We start from the raw sequence: 13,766 nt of genomic DNA, 5'->3' as shown, positions 1-13,766 counted from the left end.
AAAGATCAGGTTCAGGTGCTACCAGTAAAAAATGGCTTCGGGGTCAAGATCAAATCAAAGATGAGGCTGTAAGACCCTCCTTTGAGGCCTCAGAAAGATTTAAGGTGGTCCTACATAGACCCTCTGCTAAGTAAGAGGGTTCTAAGAACCATAAGAGTGCTGTCCCATACCTCAAAGTAGAGAGATTTGTGGGTATGGCTTTATATCTAATGGAGTAGACTATAATTTGACACATGGGAAGCCCACGAAGATTTTTAAGGGGGTAATACCAGCATGGACCAAAAAAAACAGAGACAGTCTAAAATGGGGGAAAAAAAAAAGTCCTCTTTATCCCCAACTTTCAATGGACAAGGAACAGATTGAGAAAGCTACAAAACCCTGTTTCTTAAGGAAAAGAAAGGACTTCTCAGAGGGAAGGACCAGGCTGCTGAGAACAATATATTGGGGAACCAATTCCAGAGGGCAAGACTGGGCCCTAATCAAAGAATCTTCCCTGCCTTCAGAGTAGGGGAACCTGAAAACATGCGCCTGGCTGGATTCCAGAATCACTAAGGACCAGTGACTGCTGTGTGTCTATCCTTCCCTCCCTTTTTGAATGGGAGTGTCCAGTGCAACTCTCCTGTCTGTGTCTATGTTGGAGGGGAGATAATGTGTCTCCTTTGATTCACAGGTCTCCAGATCAGGAGCCTTACCCACTTCCAAACCAGATACAGATCACAAGCTGCTGGATTTTGAGCCCCATGCTGTGGCTGGACTTGGGGAGTCTTGGGAAGGGGTGAGTATATTCTGCATATAGGAGGATTGTGAACTATTGCAACCAGAGGGAAGACTGTGGTGGAAGGTCTGAAAAGATCACCACCATCAATGCTCCCCCATCCCTGTACCTTACGTGACAGTCTTCCCACTATGAGGCTGAGTCTATTTCCCCACCCCTAGATTCCGGGCTGGCCCCGTGACTTACTTTGACCAACAGACTGCAGTGGAAGTGAAATTCCAGGACTTCTGAGCCCAGACCTTAGAGGCATTGTAACATCCACTTTTTTTTTTTTTTGGCCGTGCCTCACCACTTATGGGATCTTAATTCCCAGACCAGGGGTTGAACCCAGGCCCTCAGCAGTGAAAGTGCGGAGTCCTAACCACTGGACCGCCAGGGGATTCCCGCAATGTCCACTTTTACTCAAGAGGAGAACCCAGCCGCCATGTAAAGAAGTCCAGGCTATCTGTATGGAGCTGAACCAAGGTCCCAGACATCTGAGTGGGCCCAGCCAATAGCCTGTGGAGTGGAGGCCATCCATCCCTGCTGAGCCCATGGAATTGTGAGCAGTAAAATGTTGGTGTTGGAAGCCGCTAAGTTAGGGTGGTCTGTTATGCAGAGACAGATAATGGAAACAACAGGTAGCATTATACGCCCACACACACATGCCACCGGAAGCCAGAGCATAGCCCAATTCCCTCAGACACCACAATTCTACCTGAGAACCAAACAATGTTTATTCCTGGGTGAAGGTGGGACCACTGTAAGGCTTTATTTACAGTGTCCTGCAGTTTCACAGAGATCCCCCCCTGTGATTACAGGAGAGCTCAGCCAGCCTCTAGGGCCCAAGATTATTAGTCTCATTTTTAGAAAAGCACTGTTTTCCACAGCACCTGAAGGAAGGTTCTGTCTCTCTTTTTTTTAAGGCCTTGGCTACCTGAATGCTTAGACCTAAGTTTAGCGCTCAGTTGTAATGACTGCATCTTAGGTTTTCTTGCTCGCTTCCCCTTTTAGCTCTATTTTAGCCGTCCATTCCAGTTTTTATGGAGTAGTGGTATAGGTCAGGGGCTGCACATGTGAAACGAGTAAGGCATGTCCCTGGAGGAAAGGGCCCCCACCCATTCACTCGCTGCAGCCTCTGTACACCTGCTATGTGTCAGCAATGCGCCAGGTGTGGAGACTCAGCAGGCGAACAAAACCAAGTCCTGCCCTCAGGAAGCTGACGGTCTAGCAGGGGAGGCAGAAAATACGCACATATGATTTAGAAACACGTAGTGACGAGTGTTGAGAAGGAAGGGGCTCTAGAGGGAGGAGGTGGGAAATGGTGTGCCGAGGAGGGTGCTGCTGATGCCTGCAAAGGGCCACCGATGGGCGGTGTGAACGGCTGTGCATGCCGAGCACGGAGAGCTGTGGTCCCTGGGCGGTGGGGGAGCTGCGAGGCGGGGAAAGGCTTCACAGAGAGGGAGCCTTCTGAGCAGCGCTGGGAAGGAAGAGTGGATGCCGGCCACACAGGAAAGAACGTGTGTACCTGGTAGAGATGGACCCACTACTCCAAGTTTAAAAAAATAGCACTGCTTATTCTGGGACCTGATTGGAAATGTTCAAGTGAGGGAAATGCAGCGGGGGAAGAGGCAAAAGAGGTAGCGGAGGCATCAAGGGGGCTTTGCGGGCTATGGTGCAGTTTAGACTGGAATCCTCAGGCACTGGGGAGCCACTGGGCTGGGGGGCGGCTCTTATAAAGGGGAATGACATGGTAAATCTGTGTGTGGACTAGACAGCTCTGGCCAGCTTCTAGAGAATGAAGCCCGGAGGCAGAGACCCACGGGGAGGCCACTTCAGGTCCTTTTTTGTAGACAGGCAGGTGGTACATGATAAAAGGTTCCTTCTTACCTGTTCGCCCAAGATACAGAAGAGAGGTTGATGGGCAGAGACTATCTGCAAAGGCCGATGACAAAGTCTGCTGTTTCTCCCCGGTCAGGAGGTCAATGACGTACCAGATGTCCTGCTTTTTACCTGCAAGGTCACAAGGACATGCTGTGGTTTACACTCGCCCAATGTGGAAAAAAAACATCCCTGCCAAACTAGCAGCGCAAGATGTTCTCTGCACTGACAGGCCTGAAATTCTTACGACGTCAAACACATTTCTCTGTTGCTCCAAGGGTGACAAGGTTAATGGTAATGTAGAGATAATAAAACTTCTTGGACCACTGGGTCTTATAACAACTTAATAACCTAGTCATGGTATAAAAATGTCTCCAAGCCTAATAATGTAATAACTCACAGATTTTATTGCTCTGATGAGTGGCTTTAAATATGAAAAATCTGGCCTGTAAAGGCAATCCTTTTCCCATAGACTAGGATCTATATAAATCCAGAAATGTACCCAGGGGTTTGTCTCCCTGGTAACCATCATTCATATGTCTCAACATCCCTACTAATGAGCCCTCATGTAAAGAGGATCTACAGTTACTGTTTATAACTCTAATTAGCTGGTACCTGTGACCGGGCAGTAGGGTTGGTGGCAACCTGGTGCTAATGAGGCCAAAGTTATCTCGACCGTGACGCCAGCCAGTAAGTGACTCCCCAGCCACACGCTATACCCCTCCCCTCATTCAGCTGATTAAAAGGTATAAACAGGTGGACAGCATAGCCAAACAACACGATTAGGAAAGCTCAAAGCCTATGTACCAATACCTATGGTTATATACACCAGAGCATCCTAGTAATGGCGAGTTCCTAAGAAAGCTGCTTTATAAATACAGGATATTATTACCACTGCAATTTCAAGATAAATACAGCTCCCACCTGAAGGTCAACGCCTTCACCGTGATGCGCACGTTTCTGTTTTGTAAGGCTTGCTTTGTAAGACAAGCCTTGTCTCTTGTGTCTTCCTACCTTATTGACCAAGTTTCCTATTTCAAGGGACTCTTGGAAGCACAGTACCAAGATGCCAGGAAGATCACAGGGCATTAGAATTTGCTAAAGCTACACTTAGTTCTAACAGAGGTAGCACACGTCCGAAACTTGTCTGTGGATCGCAACTTCCCGTTCTCGAAGACAAATCTTAATGTGAAAAAGACCTGAAGACAGAGAGGAAACATCACCAAACAGCTGTGACCAGGATCCCTTTCCATCTGGCTTGGCACCCTTCTGGTTACTTCAAGGACCATCATAGTCTGCATAACTCAGCTACCACTTTAATGGATGGATCGGCCAACTGCCACAACTTTAAATGCACCCTAAGTGATGAACTGCTGGTCAGAGCTGGAAGACCAGACAGAAAACAGTGACACAGATGGTGAGAAGATGTTCAGAGGGACCCGGGGCACGGCCCAGAAGACAGAGAAAGCCTGTGTTGATCACTTCCTCTGAATCCCCAGGCTGGGGGCTTCCTCATTCTGAAGGTGTGCAAGGAAGCAAGAGCCCCAGTCTCCTTAGACAAAAACTTAAAATCCAGCTTGGGCCTGCGCTTGAGGCCCAGAAACACACATAAAGCTCCCGAGGCATGAATAGGCAATAAGCACTTTAAGTTCCTCAGAAAGAAAGCTGCTTTATAAATACAGGATATTATTACTACTACACTTTCAAGACAAATACAGCTCTCATTTGTGTTACAAATGCATTTTTATTGACATTTTGGCAGCAACAATGTAAAAGAAAAGCAGCTGATCTGATGCTTTGAAGATGTGACCCCTGTAGGTATGAAGGCAGCTTATCTAAGCAAGCTGTTAAGTGCTGTTTTTAATCCAATATTCTGATAGCAGGAAATACTAAGAAAGCCCTATAATTAATAGGCAGAGCCTGGCTTCCCTTTCTTGGCTCAGACGATGGTATTCACTTTAAATTTCATCCAGTTGCTTCTGGGTACGCTGCAAGTTGCAATCTGTAAATCGCAAGGGTAGGTCAACACAGCAGCTAAAAGCTTGTTAAATGAGTAACCTAATGGTGTCAAGTCTGCTCCCAAGTGGGGGGAACCCTTTCTTAATAGGTCAGCTGATCCTGGCGTGAACCAGCACAACCGAGGCAAGAAAGACCTTTCCCAGAAGGGCCAGCGGGGGAGTGACTCTACACCTCTCTCTCAGACACACCACTTTCCCAGATTCTGGGGTTCATTTCCAAAAGGGATCAAAGTTTCAGGAACCCTTACCCATGTAGAGAATTCCATCCGAACTTCGGCAAGGGGATGCCTGCACCAACTCTGGGATCGTAAAGGGAAGTTTCTTTTTTAAAAAAAAAAAAAGGAAAAGAGAAAAAAAAAGTTAACCAAGTCTTGTGCAATTATTACAATTTCACTGGACAGTTTCTGTTACCCAATTCTGCTAAAAGGGGAGGAGCCCTGTTGATGGTAGATGGGAGTTTTCCTAACTGGAAACCAGGGAGAAGGGGCTCCCCAGGCTCCCCTATCTACTTTGGACAAGCCCTCAGCTCCCAGGTTCTGGGCATTATAAACAAGAATTCTTTTACTTGACAAGCCCCTCAAAGTCTCTTGTCCAGAGCGCTCCTGGGGATGACACAAACCTTCTCTAAAAAGACATACATATATGGAGAGTTATACAATCTTTGAAATTCTAAGGGGGGCGGGCAGGAAGAATTGTCCTGTCTTGGAAAATTGTCCCAGAGCCGGCTTGACTGAAAATGCTCCACAGAGAGGGAGTGAGCCATGAGACTATTCTGAAGAGAAGCAGCCTCGGTGCCCAGCTGAAGCCTCGAGGGAAAGGAGAAGTCATCACTCATGGGCAACACAGGAGTTTGAGGCAGGAAAAGAAGTTTTGGTGTTTTCTCTAGCAAATAATTCTCTACTGAGAAACAGAAGAAAATTGGGTCTTTTGGTATTAAAAGGAAGTTATGGTAGGTGCCAGGAAAAGAAACTCAGAGCAATCCACATGTTTCAACTGCATTTCATCATAAAACCGATTCTTCTGAGTCTACAGCTGACATCTGACAAGTTCTTTTGGTTAATGTTTGTTTCAGAATACTTTATTTTTGGAACGTTCTGTGTTCTTGAAACCGTTCCACAGATACCTGCTTCTACGACGCTGTCACCTTTCTCTCCAAGAAAGCAAAGATTTCTCTTGAGCTTTAGTAAACAGGACTTTAAATAACCAATAATGTGGATTTCCCCATCATCCTGATGTTTAAACTAAGCCTTAGGAAAGGAAAAATGCCACGGAGAGGCAGTAACGACTGGGTTTCCCCCACATGTTTCTGAGGATCAGAAAGTCGTTGCAAGGTTTCCAGTCTGGAGCCTGGCGGTGTCTGCTGAGCGCCTCCTGAGTGCTGGCTGAGCCACGAGAACCTGCTGGTCCAGATCAATGTTTCTGAACTCTGAGCTGTACATTTAAAAGCTCACTGAGGAAGCTGTGAAAAGATACTGATGCCCAGGCCCCAATCCAGACCACCTGATTCAGAGTCCCCAGAAATTTTTTTTTAAGCTCTCAGGTGATCTCAACGTACAGCTAAACTGAAGGTCAGTGGTCTAGAGCCTGGGGAGTACAAAGTAGCTAAATACACTCACCGTCAGGCCTTCATTATTCTTGCCCCCAAGTGTATACAGGCTGCCATCATTGGGATCTGGGAGGAATGCAGGCCTAGAGGTTAAGCAATAAGTATCAGTGAAAGATTATCGCCCAGGGCACAGAGTAAAATACCAAAGCCATGATTGGTGGGGTGGGGGGAGTGGGGTGTGTGTGTGTGTGTGTGTGTGTGTGTGTGTGTGTGTAAAACAATTCCACCCACTGCTCTTTCATTTTACCCGCGGATAATAAAATATCCTTCTGGGGCTCTATACTAGAGTGAAAAAAAAGCAACCTACAAAGGAAAACCAGTACAAAACCACAGAAGACTAAATCATCATTCCGTCAAAGCGTCCTGGATGAAGGTAAAATAAGTGAAAAGGACCCAGCAAGTCTGCTTTTCAGTTTCCCAGTCAATTGCATATAGAACTTCAACAATTAATATTTAATAGCATGGCATGGTACGTAAACAGGGAGAACAAATCTGCCTTTGGTGTTCCACAAACATTCATTTTGAGGAGGCAGTGAAAGCAGACTCTGAAAGCTTGACATGAAAAAGAACCTGCCAAGGGGATGGGTCAAGGTCTCATCAGTAGCTTCCCAGGAAGCAGGTTCGAGGTGTTCTTTTGTAAAGTTAACCTGCTAACGACTGAACTACACTCAGAAACCCCTTGCTGAATCTTTCCTCTAATGAGTTTATAGCATCATTTGAAGCTCTTAGAGGTGCTATCCAACTTTTACTCCAAAACACACACTCTAGTAACAGGTCACGTTCCTGTCTCCTCTCCACAGTTAAGCACAGTGAAGAGGGAGAGATCTAAAGACCCCTGGGCCCTCCTGAGGACTTGGGAAGCTTCAGTTCAAAACTCGACTTAAGTTACATCTCAAATAAGCCTTTTTAACACCAGTGCCTTCCCACCCCGCCTCCCAGGGAACTGACCACCTCTCCCCAACACGGGCTTCTTTCTTTCAAAGCACCTGTAAGACCTCCTATGTCTCAGTCGCTCTCATTCTACCTTTAATTTATGCGTACGTGTACTCCCAGCAGCTAGCTTCGTAAACACTGATGGAATAAAATAGAAGATGAATTAAAGGGAAGTGCTGCGGCAAATCAGAAAACTTACTCTTCCACGTGTGTTGGAACCTGCAGGACGGGATCTGTGCAAAAGAACAACAACAAAGGCACCGTCAGACAGACTCTAAAATATCAAGATTCCTAGAGTTCCCAGGACTAGCTCACAAGATGGACCGATAAACTTATCTACGTAACGTATGTGAAGGCACTTTAGAAAACTCACACACAGAAACACAAATGTAAGCTCTTACAACTGTCGCCGAGATTGGAGAGAAGCCTGAGAGCAGAAGGGAACTGCTGTCAGGAAACGTGCCTCTAACTTGGGGGACGGGCGTAGAAGGAAACACTGGTGACAACCCGCAGTGGACAATGGGTCACAGTGTCACTATCTGACACGTCAAGGACTTCTAAAACCTAAATCATCCCTTGGTCAGATGCCTGTCCTGCTGCTAGATACTCCCATTGGGAAAAGCGAAACTGTGACTTAAGAAGCAATTTGGCTGTTGATGAGAATTTGACTGGATGGTAAATGGTAAATACACGCCTTTGGGGGCAGGAATATGACAATTTTAGAGCCTTGAGTGTTCATTCTTCTTGATTCCCTTCGATCCATTAATTCCATTTCTCGAAAATCTAGTTTAAAAACAACACAAAACGTGGAAAATGCTTTCAGTACAAAGATCCTCACAGCAGCATCACAAATGACCTAACTATTCAGTGATATGGTTACATTATGGACTGTCCACTTGGTAGAAAATTAAGGCTTCTGAAAGGGCTTATAAAGTTTAAAAAACTGTATAAATCTTTATACTGTTATGTTCAGGAGAAAAGATAACATTGTACCTAGAGTATTAATGCAGCTGAGGAGAAAAACCTTCAATATGCATTAAAAAAAAAACCAGATGGAAAAGCCAAAAAAAAAGAGTGGGAACTGTAAGTTATCTTTGTTGGAAATAGAAATGACTCCCCCACCTTTTCTATATTGGCCAAATTTTCTACAAAAGTAGGCATTACTTTTGAAATCAGAAAAAAAGTTTTGTTCTCCAAGTCTGTTTTAATATTTGCAATAGTCTAAGTGGCAGAATTTCTCCCTCCCTAGATTCTCCTGGGCACAAATCAAGAGGATGCTCCTGATTCCATGGGGCGGATGGAGGTGGGACAGAGAGGCCACTGACACTGCTGTAACAGAGCTAAATCCCCAGGCACAAGACCGCACAGCGATGAGGCATTTCCAGCCATCAAGACCCCACAGGCTATAGGCCACGCTGCCCACAAGTTCAAAGCTGGGGGCGAGGACGGCAAATACTGTGATATGATTTTGGACACAGGCTCTGCTTATGGTGACAGAGAGCTGTCTAATTCCCTGGGTCAGCCTGGATTCTCAGATGAAGGAAACTCTTTCAAGCCTTATCATCTGTTGACTTTGCTTTACAAGCCCGGCTCTGACACAAAGGCATATGGGTGCTCACAACAACAGAAGCGCACACACCACGTGTGGTCTGTGGGCAGCAAACAAACAATTCATTAAAACCAAAAGCATTTCAGGAAACAGGAGGAACTTTCAGTCAGAAAGCACATGTTTATTGTTCCCATTAATCACCTCTCGGTACACTCTCACAAACAGACTGATGCAAGAGACAGGAAACGAGGGCACACAGCACTCACCCTCCTGAAACAGTCAGGGAGCAATTATAACCCAGTTCCTCCAACGCAGCCCAGAAGCCGTGCACGCCAGGGACAGCCAGAAGGCATATTCCAAAGAAAGCACAGCAGTCAAGAGGGTGTCGGTTTTGCTCACTTCAGCCACTTAAAGGTATCGCAGATCAACACAGATGGGGAGGACACTACCAGATCCCAGCCATTCACCAGAAACAAGCCGTGGAGACCAACGGGATTTCCATTCCTGTTCCTGAGCTTATCTTTGCCGGACAGTGTTTGCTCACTCTCAGGGTCTCGTCCTCTGGCGCAGACTTTCCTGGTTTTCTAGAGCTTATTCACTGCTCACCTGACACGGAGGCCTCAGGTCCCAAAGTGTACCCTGCACCAGAAAGGTTCCAGTTAAGACACAGGCTACCAGCAGAAGCCAGAGAAGGATGGGTAGTCACCTACATGGGTGCTGAAGAGCCATGCTTTCTCCTAGGCTTAAGGGGACATGAACTCCAGCAGGGGTACCTTCTCATCCACTCATAATATAGGGTCTCCGGAATAAACATCTGCAGAGCCGCAGGCCATGTCACAGCATGACTGTTAACACAGCTCCGATACAGGCAAGCAAATGTGTAACCATGACCTATTCCACACATTTTTTTCCCTTAAAGAATCATCTGAACCTGAGCTTTGCTTTAAAACACTACAGGAAAAAAAAAAAAAAAAAAAACCATATGGGAGGGGGGCAGATAAGACAAAAAATGGCAGCCTGTTGACAAATGTTTAAAGACAGAATTGACAACACCGGCCTGTCATTTTACTGTTCTCTCTACATATGCTTGAAATTTTCCGTAACAGAAAAGGTTAAAAGATAAAAATATTTGAAAAGCCAGCAAAAGGCACCATCTGAAAACGGGCACTGAAAGCCTAACACGAAAAAGGAGTTGTTTTGGATTTAATAATGAGAACTGGTATCAGGCAAGATTCTTGCTCTTAAAAAAAAAAAAAAATCACCCATGTGAAAAGGAACAGTGGCCTACCCCTAAGGCTATAAACAAACACTGGTACAAAATAAGGCTCTCTACCTATAGGGGACTGATAAGGATAAAAGCCATCTCACACAGCTGCTTTACTTTCAGAAGGAAAAGAAAAAAGGGGGGTTACTTTACAAGTATAAAAATGGGTGTTATTCAAGGTAAAGGTAAAGCTATCAGAAGAGGGGAAAAAAAAAAAGCTGAGGGCTTCCCTGGTGGCACAGTGGTTGGGAGTCCGCCTGCCGATGCGGGGGACGCGGGTTCGTGCCCCGCTCCGGGAGGATCCCACGTGCCGCGGAGCGGCTGGGCCCGTGAGCCGTGGCCGCTGAGCCTGAGCGTCCGGAGCCTGTGCTCCGCAACGGGAGAGGCCGCAGCAGTGAGAGGCCCGCGTACCGCAAAAAAAAAAAAAAAAAAAAAAAAAAAAAAGCTGAAATCAGTGTTTGGTCTCAAAGATTAAGACAGAAACAGATCTGCCCACTGCTCCCCTGGGAGCAGCCACTGTGCTCGGTTCCCCTCCAGGGTCCATCCAGCTCAGACCTGAGACGGCACAACCTTTACTCTTGGAGAAACCTGGGTGAGGTCAGGTGACACTCACAGCTCCTGTTTTGCGCTGATCCAATCCTCCTTTTCAATCTGAGGCAGAGATGACTCGAAATAAATGTAAACATCTTGTATCTACAAAAGAAGTGCGTTTTCGTCTTTCCAAGAATACCTTTCTCGCCTTCATCCTCGATCCCATCCTCTCTCAAACCTCACACCTTCTCCCTCTGCGCTGGACCCCAACCGCACTCTTCACTATGCTCCCTTCTTGAGCTCTCAGCCCATCGGCAACAACAGCTCTACCCTTCACCCCGCGGGCTATCCCACGTGCCTGCTGCCCCAGCCCACGGGCTTCATCCCTCCCCTCCTTGAGTCTCTCCACCTCCGGGCCTCTGTGGTCCTTGCACTGCACTGATTTTTCCCTCACCTCTCCCTCTCTCTCTCCCACCCACTCCTCTCCCCTCTCCTCCCCACTCCCTACTCCAACAGGGAGGAACTTTTCCAGGTTCTCCCCTCAGTTCTCTCCGAGAGCACAACCACCTCTGTAGCTTCAACCATAACCACAGTGGGGAAATGCTAGGTCCCCATCTCTCGAGCTCTTCTTTCTGGACGGACTGGACATTTCCACTATCTCCTGCGAGCACCTCGACCGCCACTTGCCCAAATCACACCCTCCACCTTTCTCTCCAGACTGGTCTGACTACCCTATTTTGTTAACGCCATTCTCCTAGAAGGCGGGCAACCCTCAAACCGTTCTGTTGACACTCATTTCTCCGCCAGCACCTACCATCAGAAGCCAAACTCCGCGGTCTATTCCATCATCCTGTTTCCTACTCACAGCATCCCTTCAACATCATTGGAACCCCTTGTCTTTCAAGAGCTCCCTTTTCTCCTAGTCTGTGTGCCCTTTGGGATCAGAAAGACCTATGCTTAAATCCTACTCTGCCAAATCTCTCTGAGCCTCAACTTCCTCATCAGTGAAGAGAAAAAAAGAAATAGAGATAATAGCACCAAACTCATGCAGCATCTCCATGTGGATTAAAGAAGGTTAAATATTTGTTAGGACCGTAAGTCAGTGCCTTGATAGAGACTGATCCTTCTAAAGACGTAAATCAGATTATGCTTCCCTGCCACTCACAATCCTTTGATGGGTCCCATCTCACTCAGTAGAGGCCAATGTTCACACTGTGGCCTACAAACCCCACACAATCCTACCCTCCCACACCCACCCTGGCACTCTCTGCTTATCTCCTCCTCACTCTATTCTGGTGAGGAGGAATGCTGGAATGCCATGCGGGAATACAGGGTATTCCTCGAATACTGCCAAGCCTGCCCCTGCCTTGGGGCCTTTGCATTTACTGTTCCCTGTGCCGAGGTCTTTGATCAAATGTCACCATCTCAGAGAGGTCTTCCACGACCATCTCCTACCCCCCACCCCAGGATTCCCTACCCCTCTTCCCTGCTTAACTTTTCTCCATGACACTTACCACCTCCAAAGTACTGTATATTTTGCTTATTTTTTTAATGTCCGACTCTGGCCACTGTAAGATCCAAGGGGGCTGGGATTTATCTTTCGCTGCCTGCTATACCCCCAACATCTAAAACACTGCCTGGCGCACAGGAGCTGCTCAATATATTTACTGAATGGGGCAATCGATAAATGTTAGTTTCCTTCCCACTTCCACTCCTGCCCTGCCTGGATATCCATTGCTGATCACTTCCTACAATCCAGCAGCTATGCTCTATCAACCCTCAACCCAGAATCCACCTAGCAATCCCCTTTCCTCTGCCCAGGCTTCTGAGCACTGCCGAAGAAAACACTATAATCACTTGTGGAGACACCAAAATATATGTATGGCCAGCTGGGCCCCATGTCAGAGGAGATATGTTTATCTACTTCCTGATTGGCCTCTGTTCCCCGTTCCTCACAGCTGGTGTTTCGGACCTTCACTCCTTGCCTCAAGGCTCTTTCCTCTCCGCACATGACTCCCCTCTGTGGCACAGGGGAAGTGAGGGGAGCAGAGAGAGTTCTCAGAAACTTCCTACCCCTCACCCTCCAGGTTGGTCCAACCCCACCCTTCCCTTCACATCTCTATAAGAGGACGTTTTCACCTTCATGTTCACAGATATTTCACACTCACACATCTAAAGCCCCCAGACGGTATCCTGTCTCCAAGGATCTTCAAATCCTTCTGGCTAACTCCTTCCCCTCTACCTACAAACACACCAAACCTCTGGGGTCCCCTTGCCTCCTTTGTACACGCTCCCCGTTCTCTCCTAAATGCATCCACTTGAAGTGTACAGTTTGATGAGTCTTTTTTTTTTTTTTTTTTTTTTTTGGGCCATGCTGCACGGCTTGTGGGATTTTAGTTCCCCGACCAGTAATCGAACCTGGGCCCTTGGCAGTGAGGGCACAGAGTCCTAACTACTGGACCACCAGGGAATTCCCTCGATGAGTCTTGAAAAACATGCACATCCACGTAGCTACCCTCATGATCAAGATACGGAATATTTCCATCACCCTGAAACATCTTCTCATATCCCCTTAGATTCAATACCCTAACCCCCACCCCAGACACCACTGACAGATCTGTTATGTTTGTTCTAAAATTTCACAAATGGAATTCATACAGGAGGTTCTCTTTTCTGTCTGGCTTCTTTCTCTCTGCATCATGTTTCTGAAATTCACCCATAATGTTGAGTGTATCAGTTTGTTCTTTTTTGCTGCTGAATAGTACTCCACTGTATGGGCATACCATCCATTGTTTATCTGTTGATGGATGTTTGGGTCATTTCCAATTTTTGGCTGGAAAAACGTGAATAAAGCTGCTAGGAACATTTGTGTACACGTCTTTGGACCTATATTTTCATCTCTCTTGGGAAAATACCTGGGAGTAGAATGACTGAGCCATACTGTTTACATTTGACTTGACAAGAAACTGCCAAACAGCCCTCAAAAGGGGCTGTACGATTTTGCATTCCCACCAGCAATGTGTAGGTTGCCTAGAGTTTTTTATCTTTAAAAAAATTTTTTTAACACACAAAAATCAATTGATAAACATGTTGACATCAAAATTAAAAACACAGTATCATATACAGTTCTTTAAAAAATACTTAGGTGTAAATCAAACAAAAGAGGGACAAGACTTATATGTTGAAAACTTCAAAATGCTGATGAGAGAAATAAAAGATCTAAAATGCAG

At 46.4% G+C, this 13,766-nt stretch overlaps 1 protein-coding gene across 4 annotated transcripts in view; it reads right to left on the bottom strand.

The window, feature by feature from the left end:
- The window catches only part of ERN1 (endoplasmic reticulum to nucleus signaling 1), an 85,619-nt gene that overhangs the window by 29,119 nt on the left and 42,734 nt on the right, over nt 1–13,766 (bottom strand). For all 4 annotated transcript variants that reach the window (XM_081219741.1, XM_081219743.1, XM_081219742.1 and 1 more), the window contains exons 3-6: nt 7,392–7,425; nt 6,270–6,342; nt 4,902–4,974; nt 2,645–2,767 (exon numbers count right to left, since the gene is read on the bottom strand). In XM_081219741.1, coding sequence (XP_081075867.1) covers nt 2,645–2,767; nt 4,902–4,974; nt 6,270–6,342; nt 7,392–7,425 — 303 coding nt within the window. The remainder of the gene's footprint in view (nt 1–2,644; nt 2,768–4,901; nt 4,975–6,269; nt 6,343–7,391; nt 7,426–13,766) is intronic.

Source organism: Mesoplodon bidens, assembly GCF_964165515.1.
Source record: "Mesoplodon bidens genome assembly, chromosome: 19".
NCBI lineage: Eukaryota > Metazoa > Chordata > Mammalia > Artiodactyla > Ziphiidae > Mesoplodon > Mesoplodon bidens.
This window is presented reverse-complemented; position numbering and strand designations above follow the sequence as displayed.